Below are 18,757 nucleotides of genomic sequence, written 5' to 3' on the forward strand. Positions count from 1 at the left end.
CTCAGGTTGTCTCAGCTGTCTCAGAGCTTTATACAGTAGCGTTTCCAGCAGGCAGCTGTCTTCAGCTAAAAAACTCACTGCACACTTGCTACCTGCTCAGCACCAAACACCAAACAGACACTAACTGGTGAACATAGTGGGGCATTTAGCAGCTAAAGAGCCAGATATTTTTCTCAAGAGTTGGTGGAGGCCAAAACAGAGCTTAAAAAAGAGTGTATATTGGACTTACATTCAACAAGTTGACACAAACACAACTCGGATTGATGTATGAATAAACAACTGTTTGCTAACAAGTTGCTATAGCAACTTAAAAGGTAATATGCCCGGGCGCCTGGGTAGCTCATCTGGCAGAGTGCGTGCCCATATATAGAGGTTTACTCCTCGACGCAGTGGCCACGGGTTCGACTCCGACCTGCGGTCCTTTGCTGCATGTCATTCCCCCTTTATCCCTCTTCATGTCTTCAGCTGTCCTTTACAAATAAAGGCCTAAAATGCCAAAAAAAACAGACCTAAAAAAAAGTTTATATGCCCCCAAGTGGGCAAGAATTTAGTCCTTTAAGGTTTAAAAGAGGGAGGTATTATTTTTTATTTTTTTATTTTTTAATTAGCATTCCTGTCTATTCAAATTTAATGAACTGCCTGATACACTTTTAGATTAGTCCCAGATTATTATAATTAATTATATCAATAATTTATATTATTAGAATTTCTAATAAGGCCTTTACTTCCATAACAATGGACCCTAAAAAATAACTCCCACTTCAGAAATCTAGTGACTTTAAGTAAAAACCCAAATTTTGCCTCAACTAAAAAAATTAATTGGTTTTATGTATGTGATATAATGTTTTTAATTCAATGTAGACTCATACAAAGCTAGTCACATCATAATATGTGTTTTTCTTTTTATTCATCTCATCCTTCATGTACCTCCTGCCTCCGGGTAGATACCCACGTGTCAGCTGCAGCTTACAGTCAGACCAGTGCTCTGATTTTGGCCTGGGCCTGCTGGACTTTGGAGCTTCCTACACTGTCATACTCATGGAGGTCAGTGTGCTTGCTATACAAGTTTATATACAGATCTTCCCTGCTATACAACATGACAGAACCCCAACGGTGTGTTTTGTCAGGAATCGGGTAAGATTGTGGCTCACAAGATGGAGGATGTAAGCGCCAACGACGTGCACATTGCCTGGCAGATTCCCCAGTACGTCCTCATAACTATTGGAGAGGTCATGTTCTCCATCACAGGACTGGAGTTCTCCTACTCACAGGTTTGTTATGATACACACTAATTATCATCTCCACTCGGGAGCAAGATAACTTTTTAGAGCCAACATTTAAACCTACAAAGAGAAGTATTCCTTTTGATATCGTGTGAAATCTAAAATAGTTAAAGTTTCTGGAAAAGCTACTTCTTGGAAAACAGTACTCAGTAGTAAATATAGGCTTTCCAAGTGGTTGTAATTTAAGTTCAACCAATAAAGTCATCAGAAAAGGTTTCAACAATCCTGCCCTTCTGCTTTTTTCTGTTAAATTAAACTGCATTTATCTCCATAACTTATAGCCTATTGTCTGATGTCCCAACCCAAACATTATTTTTTAACAAAAGCCAATACTTTCTATCACATTTAGGATGTAATGATCCCATTTCATGGCACCTTTAAATATTTATATGAGCCCAGGGCTGCTTATTGTCTCTTTTCTTTACTAACTGTGGATCTCTCTTCTCTTCAGGCTCCAGCCAACATGAAGTCTGTCCTGCAGGCCGGCTGGCTGCTCACTGTTGCATTTGGGAACGTGATAGTGTTGATCGTGGCGGAGGGGGCGGGACTGGAGCAGGTATGACATCATGGGGCATTGTGGGAGACATTAAAATCTCTTACACAAAATAAAGAAGGAGGATTTAGACACCAAAACCACAGTCAACCACCTTTTTAGTGGAATAGTTTTAAGGCTGAAATATATCTTAATCTCGTAAATCACAGTTTGTGTAATAATAAGCTCTTTTATTAAAGGGTCCGTTCTCCTAAATTGATGATGATGAATCATTTTATTTTGGTTAACATACATGAAAAAAACTGTAGCGAACTGAAAATTAGAAAAACACACATTTTCTTTTTAGATTTTAATTAGTTTTGTTTTTATTTGCCAAGGTTACCTTTTTTTTTGCTGTCACCCCGATACAATGAAGGTGAACAGAGTACAGTGGTATATACTGTGGTTTATCTGGTTACTGTAAATAGTGCCTGTAGTTTAATTACCATTTAAATGACCAGTGTGTAGGATTGAGGAGGATATATTGGCAGAAATATTCATGTTTTCATTAGTGTATAATCACCGGACACTAAGAATCACTGTTTTGTCGTTAGCTTAGAATGAGCTCTTCATATCTACATGTAGCAGTTCCTCCTCTTCCACGGAGCCTGCCAAGTTGCACCACTTACAGTAGCCCAGAATGGACAAACCAAACACGTTAACTGAAGGCTAGTCTATATCCTTGACGTTCCACTTCCGGGATTGCTCCATTTCCTACGGAAATTCCGCCGGTCATTTAGGACGGATATCTGTTGCCTTGGGCTTTTTTTGTGTTGGCATGGTGGATTTATGAGGATCTCTGCAGGGTAAATCCAGACATCCAGCTAGACTATCTGTCCAATCTGAGTTTTCTGTTGCACGACTAAAGAAAATTTTGAACGTACACGTTCCACCAAAACAAGTTCCTTCCCGAGGCTATTTTGCAGCCACACCGCAGCTTTTCCCGGTGCCTAGCACCGCCCATGATGATTGTGATTGGTTTAAGAAAATGGCAATAGACCAGAGCATGTTTTTCTCCCATCCCGGAATGCTGTATGGACTAGCCAGACCCTCCTCCGCAGTGGTGCGGTGCCGGCATGTCAGACAATATTTTCAATAACTAGCTAAACACTAACACAGTGTTAACTTTACTCACCAACAGTAAAATGATGCTAACTAGCAGGCTACTGTTAGCCATTTCAGCATCATATCAGACCGACCACTGTGCAAACGTTACCATTATCCTCACCAACGTAGCTTTGTGGACTTTTGACTACTAATAACCAAGTGAAAGATAAATTATTCATGGTAATTATGTTACCTGTCGAGAAGAAATGTGGCTACATCTGCATCGTTCTTCAGATCTTAAAAACCCTGGAGCTCACGCCACCTCTGAAAAGCCACTTCACCCGAGTTTTGGGAAACCTTTCTGCAGCTCGTGCGCGGGGAAGGGGGAGGGGAGAACACTATTATATGCGTGTACGTGCCTGAGCAGTGATTGACAGGCAGATAGACACCCCCTGTGGCCCTGATTGGAGAAAATCAACCGGGAGCGGTGGAATTTTGCCAATCGCACTACAGGCTGTAGGTGGTGCCAGAGGAGCTGGATCTTTTTTATATTGCATAATTCATGTAGTTCTACTGGAACATAGGGTCAGTTTCAGCAAATATGACAGAAAGTTAGTTTTATAAGACTTACCTACTGCATCTTTAACTGTGAACTGAATCTTTCTCTGCACAGTACAGTTCACACACTAACCAGTATTTGTTGTCCCAGTGGAAAGAGTTCCTGCTGTTTGCCGTCCTACTGTTGGCTGTCTGCATCATCTTCTCCATCATGGCTTACTTCTACACCTACGTCGACCCTGATCAGCTTGACAAGATTTACCTGAAGGATTCAGGGAAGGAGGGAAATGACGATGATGATGACAACAGAAAGAAAAAAACTGATGACCTACACTTGAACAAAACGGGGAAGGGCACCAGATTGTAACCATGCCATATTAAATTCACCATCTTCTTAGCTGTAGCTGATTTAGCTCAGAAAGTATTGACGAGTTATCTGAAGGTACCCATTGTTTAATTCAGTTCCTGTTTTATTTTTTCGTTTCAAGGTACTTTTTTTGTGATAATGAATAACTAAGATGTGATCATTAGCCATTTCTTGTGGTTAGAAGTTCAGTATTTCTTTGTCACATCCTTTATTCTGTTGTCTGTTTCTGCTGTGTCTGTTATTCGTCCTTTATTATGTGAAACCTTTCTTAACACTCCAGTCACTCAACAATGTTTAACCAGAGAACAGGAAAGTATTTACTGGATGAGAATGAATAATCAAAATAGTGTTTCAAAGAAGTGCTGTGTGATTTCTCATACGTGATCAATAGTGTTATTACAAATGAATGTTAAATAGAATATGCTGTATATTTTCTATGAACATGTTGGGAATTGGTTCAGTTTGCATTGTGTGCCTTTAACAATGATACTAAAAAGGACCATAGCTCCTGGTGGTTTTGCAGTTGATATAATTACCGTTAAGGGTAACCAAGTTTTTTTTAAATAATGTCCTGCCATTAAGGAACCCACCCTTTACAGTCAGAACATTCATTTATGTTTAAGTTTAATGTATTATAATGAGCATTTGTAGCCTTTATTTGTCGTGAGTTGCCTTATTATTTGTTATATTGTTATGAAAACTCTGCTTGTTAAGTCGGTATCCTGATGTCAGATGTGACAGCAGCATCTTTGAACACATCACATCAATGAAATCCGTAGCTCTGTTCAACAATACTTTTGAGGCCCTAATCCAACACTTTTGATGCCCTAACGCAACAACACTTTTGAGGCCCTAATACAACAATACTTTTGAGGCCCTAACACAACAATACTTTTGACACAGACAAGAACGTTCACTGTGAGGGTCTGCAAATTGAACAGAGTTACTGGCTAGCAGGTGGGGGAAAAAAAATCTAACTTCAAGAAATAGTCCACAATATTGTAAAGTATTGTATATGTGAGTTGTGTTTTATGTTCTAAAACATGCAAAACCAACAGTATGGTCCTTTAAAGTCACAACACACTTGATGGAATTTGTTTTTACTCAGGCAAAGTGTAAATTATGCTGCTCCCTATAAAGGTCTGTAAATAGATATTTGATGCTGTTCTTAAGATGATTGAAATGTGCATTGTTATGTTTTCTCAATTCTAATAATTCTAAAATGCAAGTCACGTCAGTGGAAAACATAGCGCAGGACATCAACTTTAGCAAAGATTAGGTTTATTATTCTCGTACATGTGCAACCTTCCTTTCTCTCAGATGTGTGACCTGTGGCGGCAGACCGTTTTCAAACCCATTCCATTCATCGCTCCTTACACAGCTTTCATCAATCACCAAACCATTACGATCAGCCTTCTGTGGTTGTTCAATGACAATTTTCATTAGGAAATGACAGGGAAACATTATGCACAAAACAAATGTTCACATGTCAGAATTATTATCTTGAATTATGTGGCTTATTAGCATACTAAATTGATTTAGGCGGCCATTTTTCTGACTCTGGAAGACGCAAACATGATTAGTATGTGCAGGGGGAAAAAAATGGAAATGTTAGAGCCGTTCGATTGCGTCACTCATCACATTACGATTAGTTTTGGTTGTGACTTCTCACATCCAGGGTTAATCTCAGGGGGACCTTGACAGATGAGAGAACACAGAAAATCCTTCCTTTCCTCTTTCACTTCTTCACAGACACCAGAGAATTACCGCTAGCTTGGAGGATGGATTTCTGCAGCCAAAAATCTTTGTTTTTTCCACATTTCTTTATTACTGCAAACTAGCCTTAACATACAGTATGTTGTTTATGGCTTGTGAATATTAAAGCTAGGATGGTGTAGTGGTCCTGTGACTTCTTGTGTGCCGTTCCAGTAAAAGCTCAGTGACACGGGAGATGATATCAGGATGCACCAGGCAGTCTAACAGGTCATTAGTGGTAATTTTTGTGTGAACTGATTCTTCATAATCCCCTGAAGAATTTTCTGACCTCCCATCTGCATGGTCACGTGACCTACATTGAGTTAAACCATCGCTACATTCATGTTTTCTCCGGTAGAGTCCGACAGCAGATACAAGCTTGGTTCTCTGTGCTGCATCTGCGCTGACAGTGCAGTCCTCCAGAGATTTGGCATCGCAGTTCCTGGAAGATTTGACCTCCGGATCTTTTGTGGTTTCCGGCGAGTACTCACGCTGACAGCGTACAGGGATGAGATGTGGTCCAAAGGGAACGCTGAAGGGCACAGAATCCCTGACCAAATTGCTATTTTCCCTGATTTGTCCACTGTAGTCCCGCTTGACTGGACTGGTGTCTCTCTGGTCCTGGGTCAGTTTGCTGTGGCAGAGGCCCCTCTGTCTTTCACAAGCTCTCACTGCCAGGTTCACATACTGCATGCTCTCATTATGGGATGCTACTCCTTCCTGCAGAAACATAACACAAACAAGCTGTTACAGAGAGTTCCCCAAACACCAGCTGCCAGCTAAATTGCCACCTGGTCACCAGTGTATGGTAGGCTACTTTTATATCCAAACACAATACATTTATTACATTTCCATAGTCGTGGAGAGGAAGTCCAAAGAAGCTGCTGACTCAACAACATGATAACAGTGATGTTTACTGTGCAAGTCGTTGCACGTTGTTAGGACTGGCGGCCAAGTGTGAATAACCCCCTCACTTTAATGCAAAAGGTGGCAAGCAAGACACACGAAATTGGCTCGGGTCTTGAGTAGTTGTTACATTTATTCACCAACAAATAGCCTAAACTGTACACACTACTGTCCACTGTCTCTGTACCATTCCCCCAAAAACACATACCCACACACCAAACAAAAAACAAAAAAAAAACACAAAAAAAAAAAAAAAAAAAAAAACACACAACCACACACACACACACACACACACACACACACACACACACACAGTTTAGAGCTTGTTTCATTATTTCTAAATCACCAGAAATGTATGCCTTGCAGCAGCAGTTGGTTACTTAACATTTTTGGGGAACCTTCAGTTCTTCAGCTTTTATTAAGGTCTCAGTTTTCATACTCACAAGCTGAGATAAAATATACTGAACTGGCCCTGCAGAACCCCCATTACAACTCATATAGATGTCTTAGAAAGACCACAGTAAAAAAAAAAAAAAATTCTAGATACTTAAACTCTATGAACTCTATATACTCTATAATATTCTGATCTAAACTACCTTATTTAAAGCTGGTCTATTAACTCTAGCATAACACAATAATATATGTCAGCTGTCTAGCTTTGAGGGGGGGGGGGAGAACAGCTTCTTAAACACTGAGAAAGTAAGAGGGTTTTAATTTCAGGTTCTCTCTTCTCTTTGTAGTTACAGGAAGAATCCCAGGAGCTTTAGTCTCTCCTGAACATCTGTTTCTAAACAGCGGCTACACACTAAATGACCTCCTGTAGGTGGGGTACGTATACTGTCTGAGTGGTTCAAGCAGCCTGGCTTTGCCAACTGATACACAGAGAAAGAAGAAGGTGTGGGAGGTGCAGTGGTTAGTCATCTATCATGGGCAGACCAGAATCTCATCAAGTTTGTGGAGGTTCAAGCTGAAAAGTCATTTATACTGTAACTTCTTGTACCCAACCAGAAAATAGAGGGGCCACCATCACCAGAGGTGGGCCTTTTCAAACTCAACAAATTAAATAAGGCTATTCATGAGCTTAGATGTAATATCAGTGTGTTAATAAGGATATTGATGTAAATACAGATAAGGCAATTATATGCTAAAATAATGGTAAATATACAAAACTATATTAAATGCTTTCAGTGTTTTAATGTAAAGAATTATATCCAATAAACATTTTCACTTAATTTGCTGTCACTAGGGTGCGTCTAGATTTCTAGGCTACATTTTCACATAATCCAAACAAAAACTTCAACAACTTATTTACGTTTTAATCAAAATTTGGTCAAACACATATATATTTGATTTGTATAATTAGGAAAATTATTATTATTAAGAAAACATAATAACATCATCAAGATACGATTCAACTAAATCAGGGGTGTCAAACTCAATTTCGCTAAGGGCCAGACTGGAAAATGAGAATCACATTAAGGACCAGACATGTACAGTTTACTGACATGCTTTTATTGAAGAGAAAAAGTTAAATATTTTGACTGTATTATTGCATGTCTCATATAGCTTTCTCACTTAGAGTTTGGGCCACATAAAGCCCCCAAAAAGTCAGAAAAAAAAGGTGCTTAGCCATCATAGAAAAAAGTGCCAATATTGTCTAAAAACGTCACAAACGTTGGAAAAAGGGGCAAAAACATAAAAAGTGCCTTTATTTATTGTGAAACTATATTGAAATGTGGGCCGGATCAAAATCTACAAGGGGCCGGATTTAGCCCTCGGGCCTTGAGTTTGACACGTGAACTAAATGATCATTTTGAATTCATACTCAGGCCTAATTTAGGCCACTACAGGATGTAAGGATTGACATAAGCAGACCAAATTTGTTTTCTGATTTTACAAATCTGACACACATTAAAGTCCTCTAGACAGAATCCCTTGTATAGTGCGTGAGAAATAAGTGGTAAATAGAACAATTTCAGACATTTTTCAAAGTTAAACTGAAACAAAAACCTGAAAATGTTTCAAAAAGACTACAATGTGTTTTTTTGCGCATGGCTGCACCAATACACGCCAGTGGCAATAATCAGGTAGCTATTGATTTGAGGGAGTAATTAATATCACAGTATGAATTTGCTACCTCAGTGGGATTAAGCCAGTTGTCCTTGTTGTCATCACTTGGGGCACTTTTAAGGGCAAAGACGACAGCCTTTGTCACAGCTTCACCAACTCTTGCCACGTCATCCACCTCCTGAACCGAAATCCAAGCAAAGCAAGAATGAGTACCACACATCAAGATGATTACACTGAACGATAGTGGCACAGTGTGTCGTGTCTGTGACCTCGCAGGGAAAAGCTGGAGAGGAACTTTTTAATGGCGCAGAGGAGCTTTTCATGCAGCGCACACTCCTCGTTTTGCACACACACTTATCACAATGACAGGGAATCTTTTACTGTCATATTAATTCAATACTCAAAGCTGAAAGGGAGCCTTCATCTAAACGCTGCTAAGATCAACCTGAGCAGGAGCACTCTTTGGTGCAAACAGGATGTGTCTCAAATTTTGTCTTCAAATCGTGGAACATCTTTTCATTATTTCAGGTTTTAAGCGCAATAGTTCAGTACGAGGCAGAGACATGATTGGGTCGCTCACCAACTCGATCCAGGAGTTGACGCTGACAGTGATGGGATCCAATGACTCCACATAGTGCCACCAGTGTCTGGGGACATAAAGCACCTGAGCAGAGAAGATAAAAAGTCATTAAATTGATCACCCACTCTCCCTTTTTTTGTCTCTAACCCTTGTGTTGTCTTCGAGTCAAATTTGACCCGTTTTTCAAAATGTCTATATCAGAAATATGGGTTTCCTTTTAACTACCTAATTTGAATAACCCAAAAATAACATGGGTGATTCCACAGATTGCGGTTCACAAGTACAACAAAAGATAGGATCTCTACTTTCATTGACTTTTGGGTGTTTTATAAAAAAAAAAAATTGCATGTTTCAAAACCAGACTGAACGTTGACATTAACCCTTATGTAATTATCCTTCATTTAATGAGTCTAAATAATTCATAATTTCTGCTTTTTTAACTCAAGAATTAGGTATAATTTCCTATAAATGTTGAGTTCCAAAAAATTTTGTAAACGTAAAACTGGTAATAAGTTGGTATTAGTGGCGTTTATACATGGTAGTGAAAAGAAGCGTGAAAAGGTAAAAAAAAAAAAAGCCGAAAAAGAGACAAAAGTGTCAATAAAAGAGATGAAAACGTCAGAAAAAGTGTTGATTTTCAGGACGACAAGTAAATGGTGAATGGAAGACAACACAAGGGTTAAGCCATTGTGATACATGTTGATGGAATACATGGCTGTCCTGGTCATCCTCTAGATGGCAGCATACACCTTTTTCCCAACAGACTGTGGTTCATCCATTCATACAGTGACTCTATTAAATGGGCGAGCCTTATTGATTCCCTGCCTCCTCAGCAGTGCTGATTCATTCATAGGCTGCAGTCTGACAAGAGGAGTGATCTGTCCTTTGATTTGATTTGCAGAGGTGGACCCATCTTTTAGGAGATTGCTGATACCAAAACTATACATTCTGTGTCAACAGCTGAAGGGTTTCCAAGTGTAGGGTGAAAATAATCCGAGCACAAGAGTCCACTTTTAGCTTTCCACTGTATGTAAACTCAAGGCCAAAACCCGCCACGCCCATAGCATTGACTGGAAGAGTTCAACTGATTGATTTGATTTGGAGACTGTTGTGGAAACACTTGTTATTGTGTGACAAAAGGACCAGATTAATGTGATAACACCTGAACCAGTTTCTTTTACTAAATGTGCTTGGACGAAACTACCTTGGTGAATCTTTGCCGATTCTAATTCAGCTCTGTGCCATCTTTGTGTGGGCAGTGTGTTAAGATGACTGATGTTTGGCTTCCCTATGTGGCGCCAGTGCACGGAGGAGCAGAGCAGCTGATTTCGGTGGGCCTCCGTGACACACTGCCATGACACAGCTGATTTAAATCATCAAAATATCTCTTTAGTGGAACTGTTGTTATTAGACAATATCTGGTGATACAGGGAAAAAGAAAAAATATATATAATTTTCCATTAGGTAGAAAAATCTGAAATGACTTGCTGAAGCATCAGCCGTGACCCTGAACTACACACTGCTTCACTAGTCGTCAGAGTAACTTGGCAGCTGGCTTTGGTGTTGCTGATAGCAGGGTGCGCTACAGGAGCTCAGGCACAGGCAGATAGTGAAAAGAGACAGATGGCTAATTGCTTTGTCACCATTTTGACTCTTGAAGAAAAAAACAATGCAGCTAGAATCTAAAACTAGGCAAAGTGGGACAAATGCATCAAAGAGTTTTACAGTTATTCAGAGTTGAAAACTACTTAAAATGTAGCTAAGGGCATTTCTAAATAGGGGACTGTGACAGCCATCTTCTAATTGCACAACACTTCAATCATAACTTTTACTCTGAACTCACCTGCTTCTAAAGCAGAGCAAATGACGTGAACTTGACTGCTCTGTCAGTTGATCTACTAAACAATCGTGTTACTTTTCTGATGACGCAGCTGACTTAACGCAGCTTTACCTTACACTTATTGCCATATAAAGCTCCAGGCTGTTGAAGGTGATGCACTATAACTGAGAAGGCCACGTTTTAATTGGGACACAAGTCACGTCCATTGCCTTGCCTCACACTTTTTATGAAGGACACCACAACAAATAAATCTCACTGTTGAGTCTGCTTTTACATGTTTGGGGCTTGAGGACCAATACAGCTGTATTTTATTGTTATTGCTTCTGTGTCACAAACCGTTCATCATATAAATGTAGTGCTACAGTGTTGCATAACATCAAGCATCAGCAAATCACTTATGGTTGTTTTCCAATGTCTGAAAAACACTACTGATTTGAAAAAGGAGATGTTTGATGCATCTTAGTTCAATGTTTGGTAGAATTCTCTTTTTGCCTAAGGTGTCTAACAATACTGTACGGTCAGCTCACTATTTGGTATTATACATGATTCAGTTCAGTACAGTTTGACTCAGAACATATGATGACTGTCGGAGATTATTATTTTGTTATTCTTGTTTTCAAATGTGACTATTTCTTAGAATTTCATAAAAGTCTTATTTAGGGTTGCAACTAAAGTTCATTTTCATTAGCGATTAATTTACGGATTTCATTTTTCTAGCTGGCCTAGCTGGAACAACAATGTTTGACATTGTTGCTTAGAAAATGAGCTAAACATTCATCAATTGTCAAAATAGTTTTTTTTGTCATTAAACTAAACGACTAATCGAGTAAATTATTTCAGCTCTAGTCTTCTTATAGATTTTAGTAAAAAAAAAAGTTCAATGACAAATTATTCCTTTTACAAGCAGATTATTATCAACTGAGAGTTAAAGAGTAAATATATGAATCTGGTTTGAGTATCCAAACACCTTATTTGGTCATGAAATTAAATTTAACATCTTGAGAGAAACAGATTTTATATTTCTGGCCAAGGATGTGGTCATTTTTTTCCAAACAAAATCAGCATGTGTACGTTTTCGGACAGCAGTTGACACCTCTGACAGTTCACAGTTTTTATAGCCAATAATGTGATCTCTGTGATGCATTAGATTTTTGTATTGTAAAATATTGTTTCAAGAATCCTGACCTGTCCTGGCTGCAGAGTGACGATGTGGGCCCTGGCTCCATGAAATGCAGGGAACCTGCTCAGGTCTGGCCGCAGAACATCCACCTGGCTGAAGACACTGGACTCCTCATAGGGGATCCTGGTTGGGTAGAGGTTAACGGTGTCCTCTGGAGGAAAGAGGTGCCAGCGCTTCCTACGCACAGGAAACATCCCAGTTACATACAAGTTCAGACTAAAAGAACAGGAAAAGATTGTTGTTAGAAATGAATTCAGTTCAACTGTAAACAAAACTTTTATTCCACTTATACGGCGCATAGTAAATACTAGAAATTATTCAAACATTTATCAATAGTGATGGACTCAGAATTGACTTACATTCACTCAAAATACAGCACGTGGGAATCATGAAAAGAAGAGGGAAAATGTTCTTATAATTCAAATTACTTGAAGTCATTCACTTCACTGGTTTATAATATTCTCTGCTCACTGGTCCCCTGGTGGTAACGTGGACAATCAACACAAAACATTTTTGTTCTTGGTAGGACGTTTTACAAATCTAAACAGTATTTTTCCATCAGAGGAATCAAAATTAAATTTTGTTTTTTCTTCTTCTTCTTTTTCTGGGAAATCATAATCACTGACAGGGCCAATTGCCAATCCATCAATGTAAAACAATCCAGTGTTCTCCCTTGAAAGTGAAATTAATTACATTACAAAAATGGCATTCCCTGAATCATTTGGGAACACCCACCACTGTCACAAATACCATCATATCAATCCGCGGGGTTGTATTTTCAGGGATCAGCAGCAGGGTCAAAGAACAGCTTGAGCTGAATTTCATTCCGTTTGAGATCAATACCAAATAAAAGAGTTTGAGACCCAATTACAACGAGTGAGATACACTGTTGCTCTCTGGGAGTAGAGGCAGCAGAGTGAGATACAAAAATACCTTTTCCCTTTTGTGTCTTGACTCACAATGCCCCATATAGTGCCTCACCCTCGGTCTCCATTTCCCTCCCGCTCTGGTGAGCTCTGCAACAAATTAACTCTCTTTTTCAGAGGGCAGAGGACAGATTACACTCTGTTGGAGCAGTTACAGAAGCCTGCACCTTTCCTGTTACAGAAGAGCTCCGTGGTTAACAGGCAGAAATCCTCCACCAGCACAGCTGTGATGAAATACAGCTTGGAATCCTGAACCTTCTTCATGCTCAGTTACATCTCCTCTCTATTAAATGCACAGACCCATTACCACAGGTATGACAGGGAAAAGTCACTTTTTATTTTACACCTCTCAGTGGGTCTCTCTCTTTTTATATATTTTTTCTGCTGCCAAAATTGAAAATCAATGTACAATTTTTTTTTTTAACATTAATATGAGTTCCCCTAGCCTGCCTATGGTCCCCCAGTGGCTAGAAATGGTGATAGGTGTAAACCGAGCACTGGGTATCCTGCTCTGCCTTTGAGAAAATGAAAACTCAGATGGGCCGATCTGCATTCTGCCCGCCCAGAGAATTTGGCCCACCCATGAGAGAGAGACATCATGGCTTTCAAACGAGCAAAGTGGCAGTTGGTCAAGGCCACTTGCGTATCGGCCGATACCGAGTACCGATCCAATACCAGTGAGTCATATATTTCATTATGTTTTAACATCTGTATACTACTATCTCTGTATGGATGTGATATGATTTCTTTCTTTGTTGTCGGTCTGGCTCAGGTTAAACTCTTTGTGAAACATGAACAAACGCAAACAAGGAATGCCCCAGAACTTTCTTTTATAGTTATAATGAAAAAGAACATAAATAAACTACTTTAACGTAGATTTTCTTTAGGGCTTCATTACGTGGTATCGGATCGGTGCATAAACTCCAGTACTTCCCGATACCGATACCAGCGTTTTAGGCAGTATCGGAGCCGATACCGATACTGGTATCGGTATCGGAACATCTCTAATTATCAGTACCTGGGAATAAACGGCTTAGCCTAGCTTTTGTAAAATTAATTTTATGTAGGACCTTAAATTGGATAAAACTCAGACGTGCACAAGAAGATGATGAGTTGATTCTAATTAGAGCCCTTTCCCACCATTCGTCCGTCAACTTAAACTTAAGCTCCCCTTCCCACTTGCCCCTGACCTCAGTATATATTTATGTTTAACATGGTATTTCATTTTATCAATGGGAAACATACATGTGTACAGACAAGGCTAGCAGCAGCAGCGCTGCGTCAGACACGTTTCTGGTGTGTAAAGACATCCACGCAGCTGACACGCAACAGAAACGCCACGCTCACGCCACGCAGCCAGTGTGTAACCGGCCTTAGTGTCTCTTGCATTCTCCTGTATTTCTGAAGCAGTATTTGGGCTGGGTCTGACCAAAATGTTCCTAACTGCATTGACTATTTTACCATTATACAAGTTCCACGGCCACTTAGACTAATAGTAAAACCTTAGTTTTGATTCATGCTCCATTTAATTAAATCCTTTATTGTGACCTGAAGCTCTCAAGTACTAACAAATCTATGAGGCAGGGAAATAAGTGATGCTTTATTTAAAGTTTTGTAGATAACAAAATCAGAATGGGTGCATATTGAAAGTTACATCTCAGACGGATCCATTACTGAATGGATTGAAATGTGACAACCATTGGGCTGATGTTCAGCAAGCCCCAAGATATGCATGTAATCTAATTGAAATCGGAAAAAAAAGTATTAACACAAGAACCTAAAACGTTCTTTAAGATTGTTTTACCGTACAACAAACCACACAGCAACATGTAGTGATACATATTTTCTTTTCACTTTCTTTTCTTGTCCTGTGTACACGGTCACAAGAATCTACTCGTGTTTCCTTTAACCTAATAATGAAAATATAAACAAGAAACCTTTCTTGTTCGTAAGAGGTTTCAGAAATCGGATTACTGATTTATAATGTGGTTACTTTGGAGAATATAAAGCAGAAAACACATGCAATGATCCTTCTTACCGTCCTTGTACCTGCAGTACCAGGTTGCAGCCATAAGAGTCAAGGTGACACGGCGTGTTGGCCCCAGCTGTGCCGATCCATAAGGTGCTTTCTCTCCCATTGCGCCCCTCAAAACCAAACTCTGACCACTTCACATCCTGCAACACACACACACACACACACACACACACACACACACACACACACACACACACACACACACACACACACACACACACACACACACACACACACACACACACACACACACACACACACACACACACACACACACACAAATATGAAAATACATAAATTAAAAGTCTTGTCCATAGAGACAAGACTCACATTTTCACAACAGCCTAACTCTGCTTTAAACTTACCCATGTACCTATACCTCATCAGCTACTTTGACAGGGCCTATTATAGCTGACCAATGGAGGTCTCTGTGTAGAGAAAGCTAGCTACGGTATATGTCATCTTTCAAGGAAAACTGGTCTGTCATTCATGTCCTGTCAGAGCACAAAGGCGTAGCATCACGATGGCGTCCTGAATAATGAAGTCATTACCATGTATGCAGGCAGCTGTTAATGACAGAATGGTCAATCTGGCCTTCAGGCAGCCTTTCTCCCAGTACCATTTATTCTGTAAAAAGCATATGTCGGCCTGTCTCAAAGGCATGAACGTCAGCTGGTAATAATTGCAGTTGGATGCCTAATAAAAATGAATCACCCAGATAAAAATGAAATGAATGTGTGGCAGTGGCTTGAGAAAGGATGGGACTTTTATGTCTTTACCTTCGGCGGGACAAGAATAGCAGCTAAAATAAAGCTGTTGTGGCTGCAAAAGCTTAACATTTTAATTGAAAATGTCAAAACAAGGGAAAAAGGTAAGAATATAAATGAGCATTTAAAAAAAAAAGAAAAAAGACTATAAAGAAATATTTTGGTTCCTTTGATTTGTATTTTTTTTCCCATTTGATATTTAATTTGTTGATAAACTGAAGCTGTTGCAAATACATTAAAAATGTAATTGAATGTGAATTTTTTTTTAACTCTAAATGTGTTTTTTCTAATCTTAAAGAAAATTTGACATTCATAACTTTGCTTGACTTTGTCTGCTGAAACTGTATATGACTTGGATTTAAACATAGATCATTTTTAAATCCAAGTCATACATGACCAGCTCCAGTATGTGATACAGACCCATGGAAGGCAACATATCTGAACCTGGGTGGTCATTGATATATGCAAAATATGCACTTGAAGCTTAATAGATTAAATCAAGGTCTTCGGGCTCTTTCCTGGTTCGACATAATGCTCCGGTGCACAAACCCAGCTCCATAAAAAAAGAACCCTGACCTCAACCCTATCCAACACCTTTGGGATGAACTGAAATGCCGACTGTGAGCCAGACCGCATTACAACATCGAAGCACATCTGAGTGTAATGTTCAGGTGTCCACATACTTTTGTATGCATTGTATCGCCAATATTCAAGAGCCTGTATACATTATCAAAACTATACTACTTTAACATGTTGATACAGCCAGTTGACTTAAGTTGTCAAACTTTTTCAAACTTCTTTCATCTTGTAGCTGAGACGGATCCTGACAGAATTACTTAAAACACTACAATGACTTGTAGGTTAGAAAAAAAAAGCTTGGCTTGATCTGAATCGGTCTGATGTTAATTAACACTTCATGCAAAACTGTTTACATTTTTCTATAATTATACTACTTATAAAAAAAGTTGTGTGCTTTTCAAAAAAGCCTTCTAATTGTAATGTGATTCACACATCTGAGGTGTTAATTAACTAATGCTAAGCCTGTAAATATAGATCTCCCATTATTTAAAAAAGTCTGTTGGATTTAATTTAGATTGTTTGGCAACGACATAAAACTAACCTGATATCTTAACATGTATGTACGCACAGGAGGCGGATTACCTCAAACATGGAAGGCTGATGTTGAAACAATAGGGCGATGTATTTGTAGTCGGCATAAGCCCAATACTCTGAGTTGGGGTAATCACAGAAAGGCCCTACATCTGCCCCAGGCCGGTCCCGGGTCCAGCTGAGAAAGTGCTCCAGTCTGGCCTCCACATAGGAACACTGGGTTTCAAACAGAGGTGCTATGAGAGCAAAAAAAAGAAAAAAGAAAAAGTACAAGAAAGACAGTAATCACTGGAAAATTGTGATAAAAACAATTCCACAGTTCTATGCTAAAATAAATGCAATTCATAAACCAAAATCCCTGCACTATGCATCATCACAGAGGCATGACATTTTATTTTATGTTATATATCTGAGTATCTGAATTTCTTTCTTTTACACAGAGTACTTATGGTTTACGGTCCCAGAACACTATTTCATTGAATGTACCTCAAGCCCGGACAGAGATGTTTAAAAAGGCTTTCATGTTTGCTGCTCCTTCTACTTGGAATGACCTACAGAAAACACTCAAACTACAGTGTCTAATTTCCTTAAACGATTTTAAAGGTTATGTTAAAACCATAGAACATGAGTCCATCCACACGTGCAAATGTTTTAACTAATGGTACTTTTATTTAATTGAAATGCACTTGAGATGTCTTTGCCTCTTTTGTGATTTTTTTGTGATTGTAAATTGTTTTATGTAACATACTTGTTCTGTTATTTTGGCCAGGTCTCTCTTGAAAAAGAGACTGTATATCTCAATGAGACTAACCTGGTTAAATGTTTTAACTAATGGTACTTTTATTTAATTGAAATGCACTTGAGATGTCTTTGCCTCTTTTGTGATTGTTTTGTGATTGTAAATTGTTTTATGTAACATACTTGTTCTGCTATTTTGGCCAGGTCTCTCTTGAAAAAGAGACTGTATATCTCAATGAGACTAACCTGGTTAAATAAAGGTTAAATAAAATAAATAAAAAATGTTTTACTTTTATGAGAAAAAATAAATCACAGTTGTAGCGATTTACTCTTGCGTTTGTTTTAGTAAACAAAGTGCGTCTATGGATGAGCGATGGCATTTATAAGCCCTCATGAGAAATGCCCTCCTGTCAGCTGAAAAAGATGATTGAGAAATCTAATTAAGTAGCTGTTATCAGAGGACATGCTCTCCGTTATTCATCACTGGAGGAGTCACTACTGTAGCTGTTTTAGAGCCACATGGATGCCAAAATACACCAGATGCACAAAGACAAAAACCATCAGTGTTTTTTCTCTCCCTCGTTGATGTGACATTTTAAATTAGATCATTAAGCAGTCTCCAATACTTCATCAGGTCCTGCTAACCACAGTCTAATCTGCAAATGATCACATGTCAGAGGACGAACTACACAAGACTGCAGGCAATTATTATGTGCTTACTGAAAATTGTGTAAAACCAGAACTGTCATATGAGGCTCTTTGCATTGCTGTGGTCAGCAAAAGCAGAAAAGCTGATCAAATTACCCCATTGAAATTGATAAATGATCAATTATGCAGGATGTTTTGAAGGTATATGAAATTTGTTTGCATTGCAAATAGGAAAGTAATTTGGCAAAACCATTTTGGATTAATGTCTTAGAGTGGAATGGAAACTACACTGACTCGTCAATCATGTTAGTTTGGGGAAACATTTCATGTAATAATGCATCAAAAGTTACTTTTCAAAGTGCATTTACAGTTTCCATGCTGTGAGTCTTAGGCTAATTTATCAAAATCTTTGGTG

The 18,757-nt window shown here is 38.9% G+C and overlaps 2 protein-coding genes across 2 annotated transcripts in view; one reads left to right on the forward strand and one right to left on the reverse strand.

Annotated features, from left to right (window-relative positions):
- Positions 1-4,964, forward strand: part of slc15a2 (solute carrier family 15 member 2) — a 30,535-nt gene extending 25,571 nt beyond the window's left edge. The window contains exons 17-20 of the mRNA XM_039818317.1: positions 893-1,044; positions 1,128-1,271; positions 1,735-1,839; positions 3,572-4,964. Coding sequence (XP_039674251.1) covers positions 893-1,044; positions 1,128-1,271; positions 1,735-1,839; positions 3,572-3,787 — 617 coding nt within the window. The 3' untranslated portion in view covers positions 3,788-4,964. The remainder of the gene's footprint in view (positions 1-892; positions 1,045-1,127; positions 1,272-1,734; positions 1,840-3,571) is intronic.
- Positions 4,965-5,051: 87 nt separating this feature from the next.
- Positions 5,052-18,757, reverse strand: part of hspbap1 (hspb associated protein 1) — a 15,790-nt gene continuing 2,084 nt past the window's right edge. Inside the window, exons 3-8 of the mRNA XM_039817691.1 lie at positions 17,008-17,192; positions 15,083-15,219; positions 12,124-12,295; positions 9,099-9,182; positions 8,586-8,696; positions 5,052-6,262 (exon numbers count right to left, since the gene is read on the reverse strand). Coding sequence (XP_039673625.1) covers positions 5,672-6,262; positions 8,586-8,696; positions 9,099-9,182; positions 12,124-12,295; positions 15,083-15,219; positions 17,008-17,192 — 1,280 coding nt within the window. The 3' untranslated portion in view covers positions 5,052-5,671. The remainder of the gene's footprint in view (positions 6,263-8,585; positions 8,697-9,098; positions 9,183-12,123; positions 12,296-15,082; positions 15,220-17,007; positions 17,193-18,757) is intronic.

This window comes from Perca fluviatilis, chromosome 12 (assembly GCF_010015445.1).
Source record: "Perca fluviatilis chromosome 12, GENO_Pfluv_1.0, whole genome shotgun sequence".
Lineage (NCBI taxonomy): Eukaryota > Metazoa > Chordata > Actinopteri > Perciformes > Percidae > Perca > Perca fluviatilis.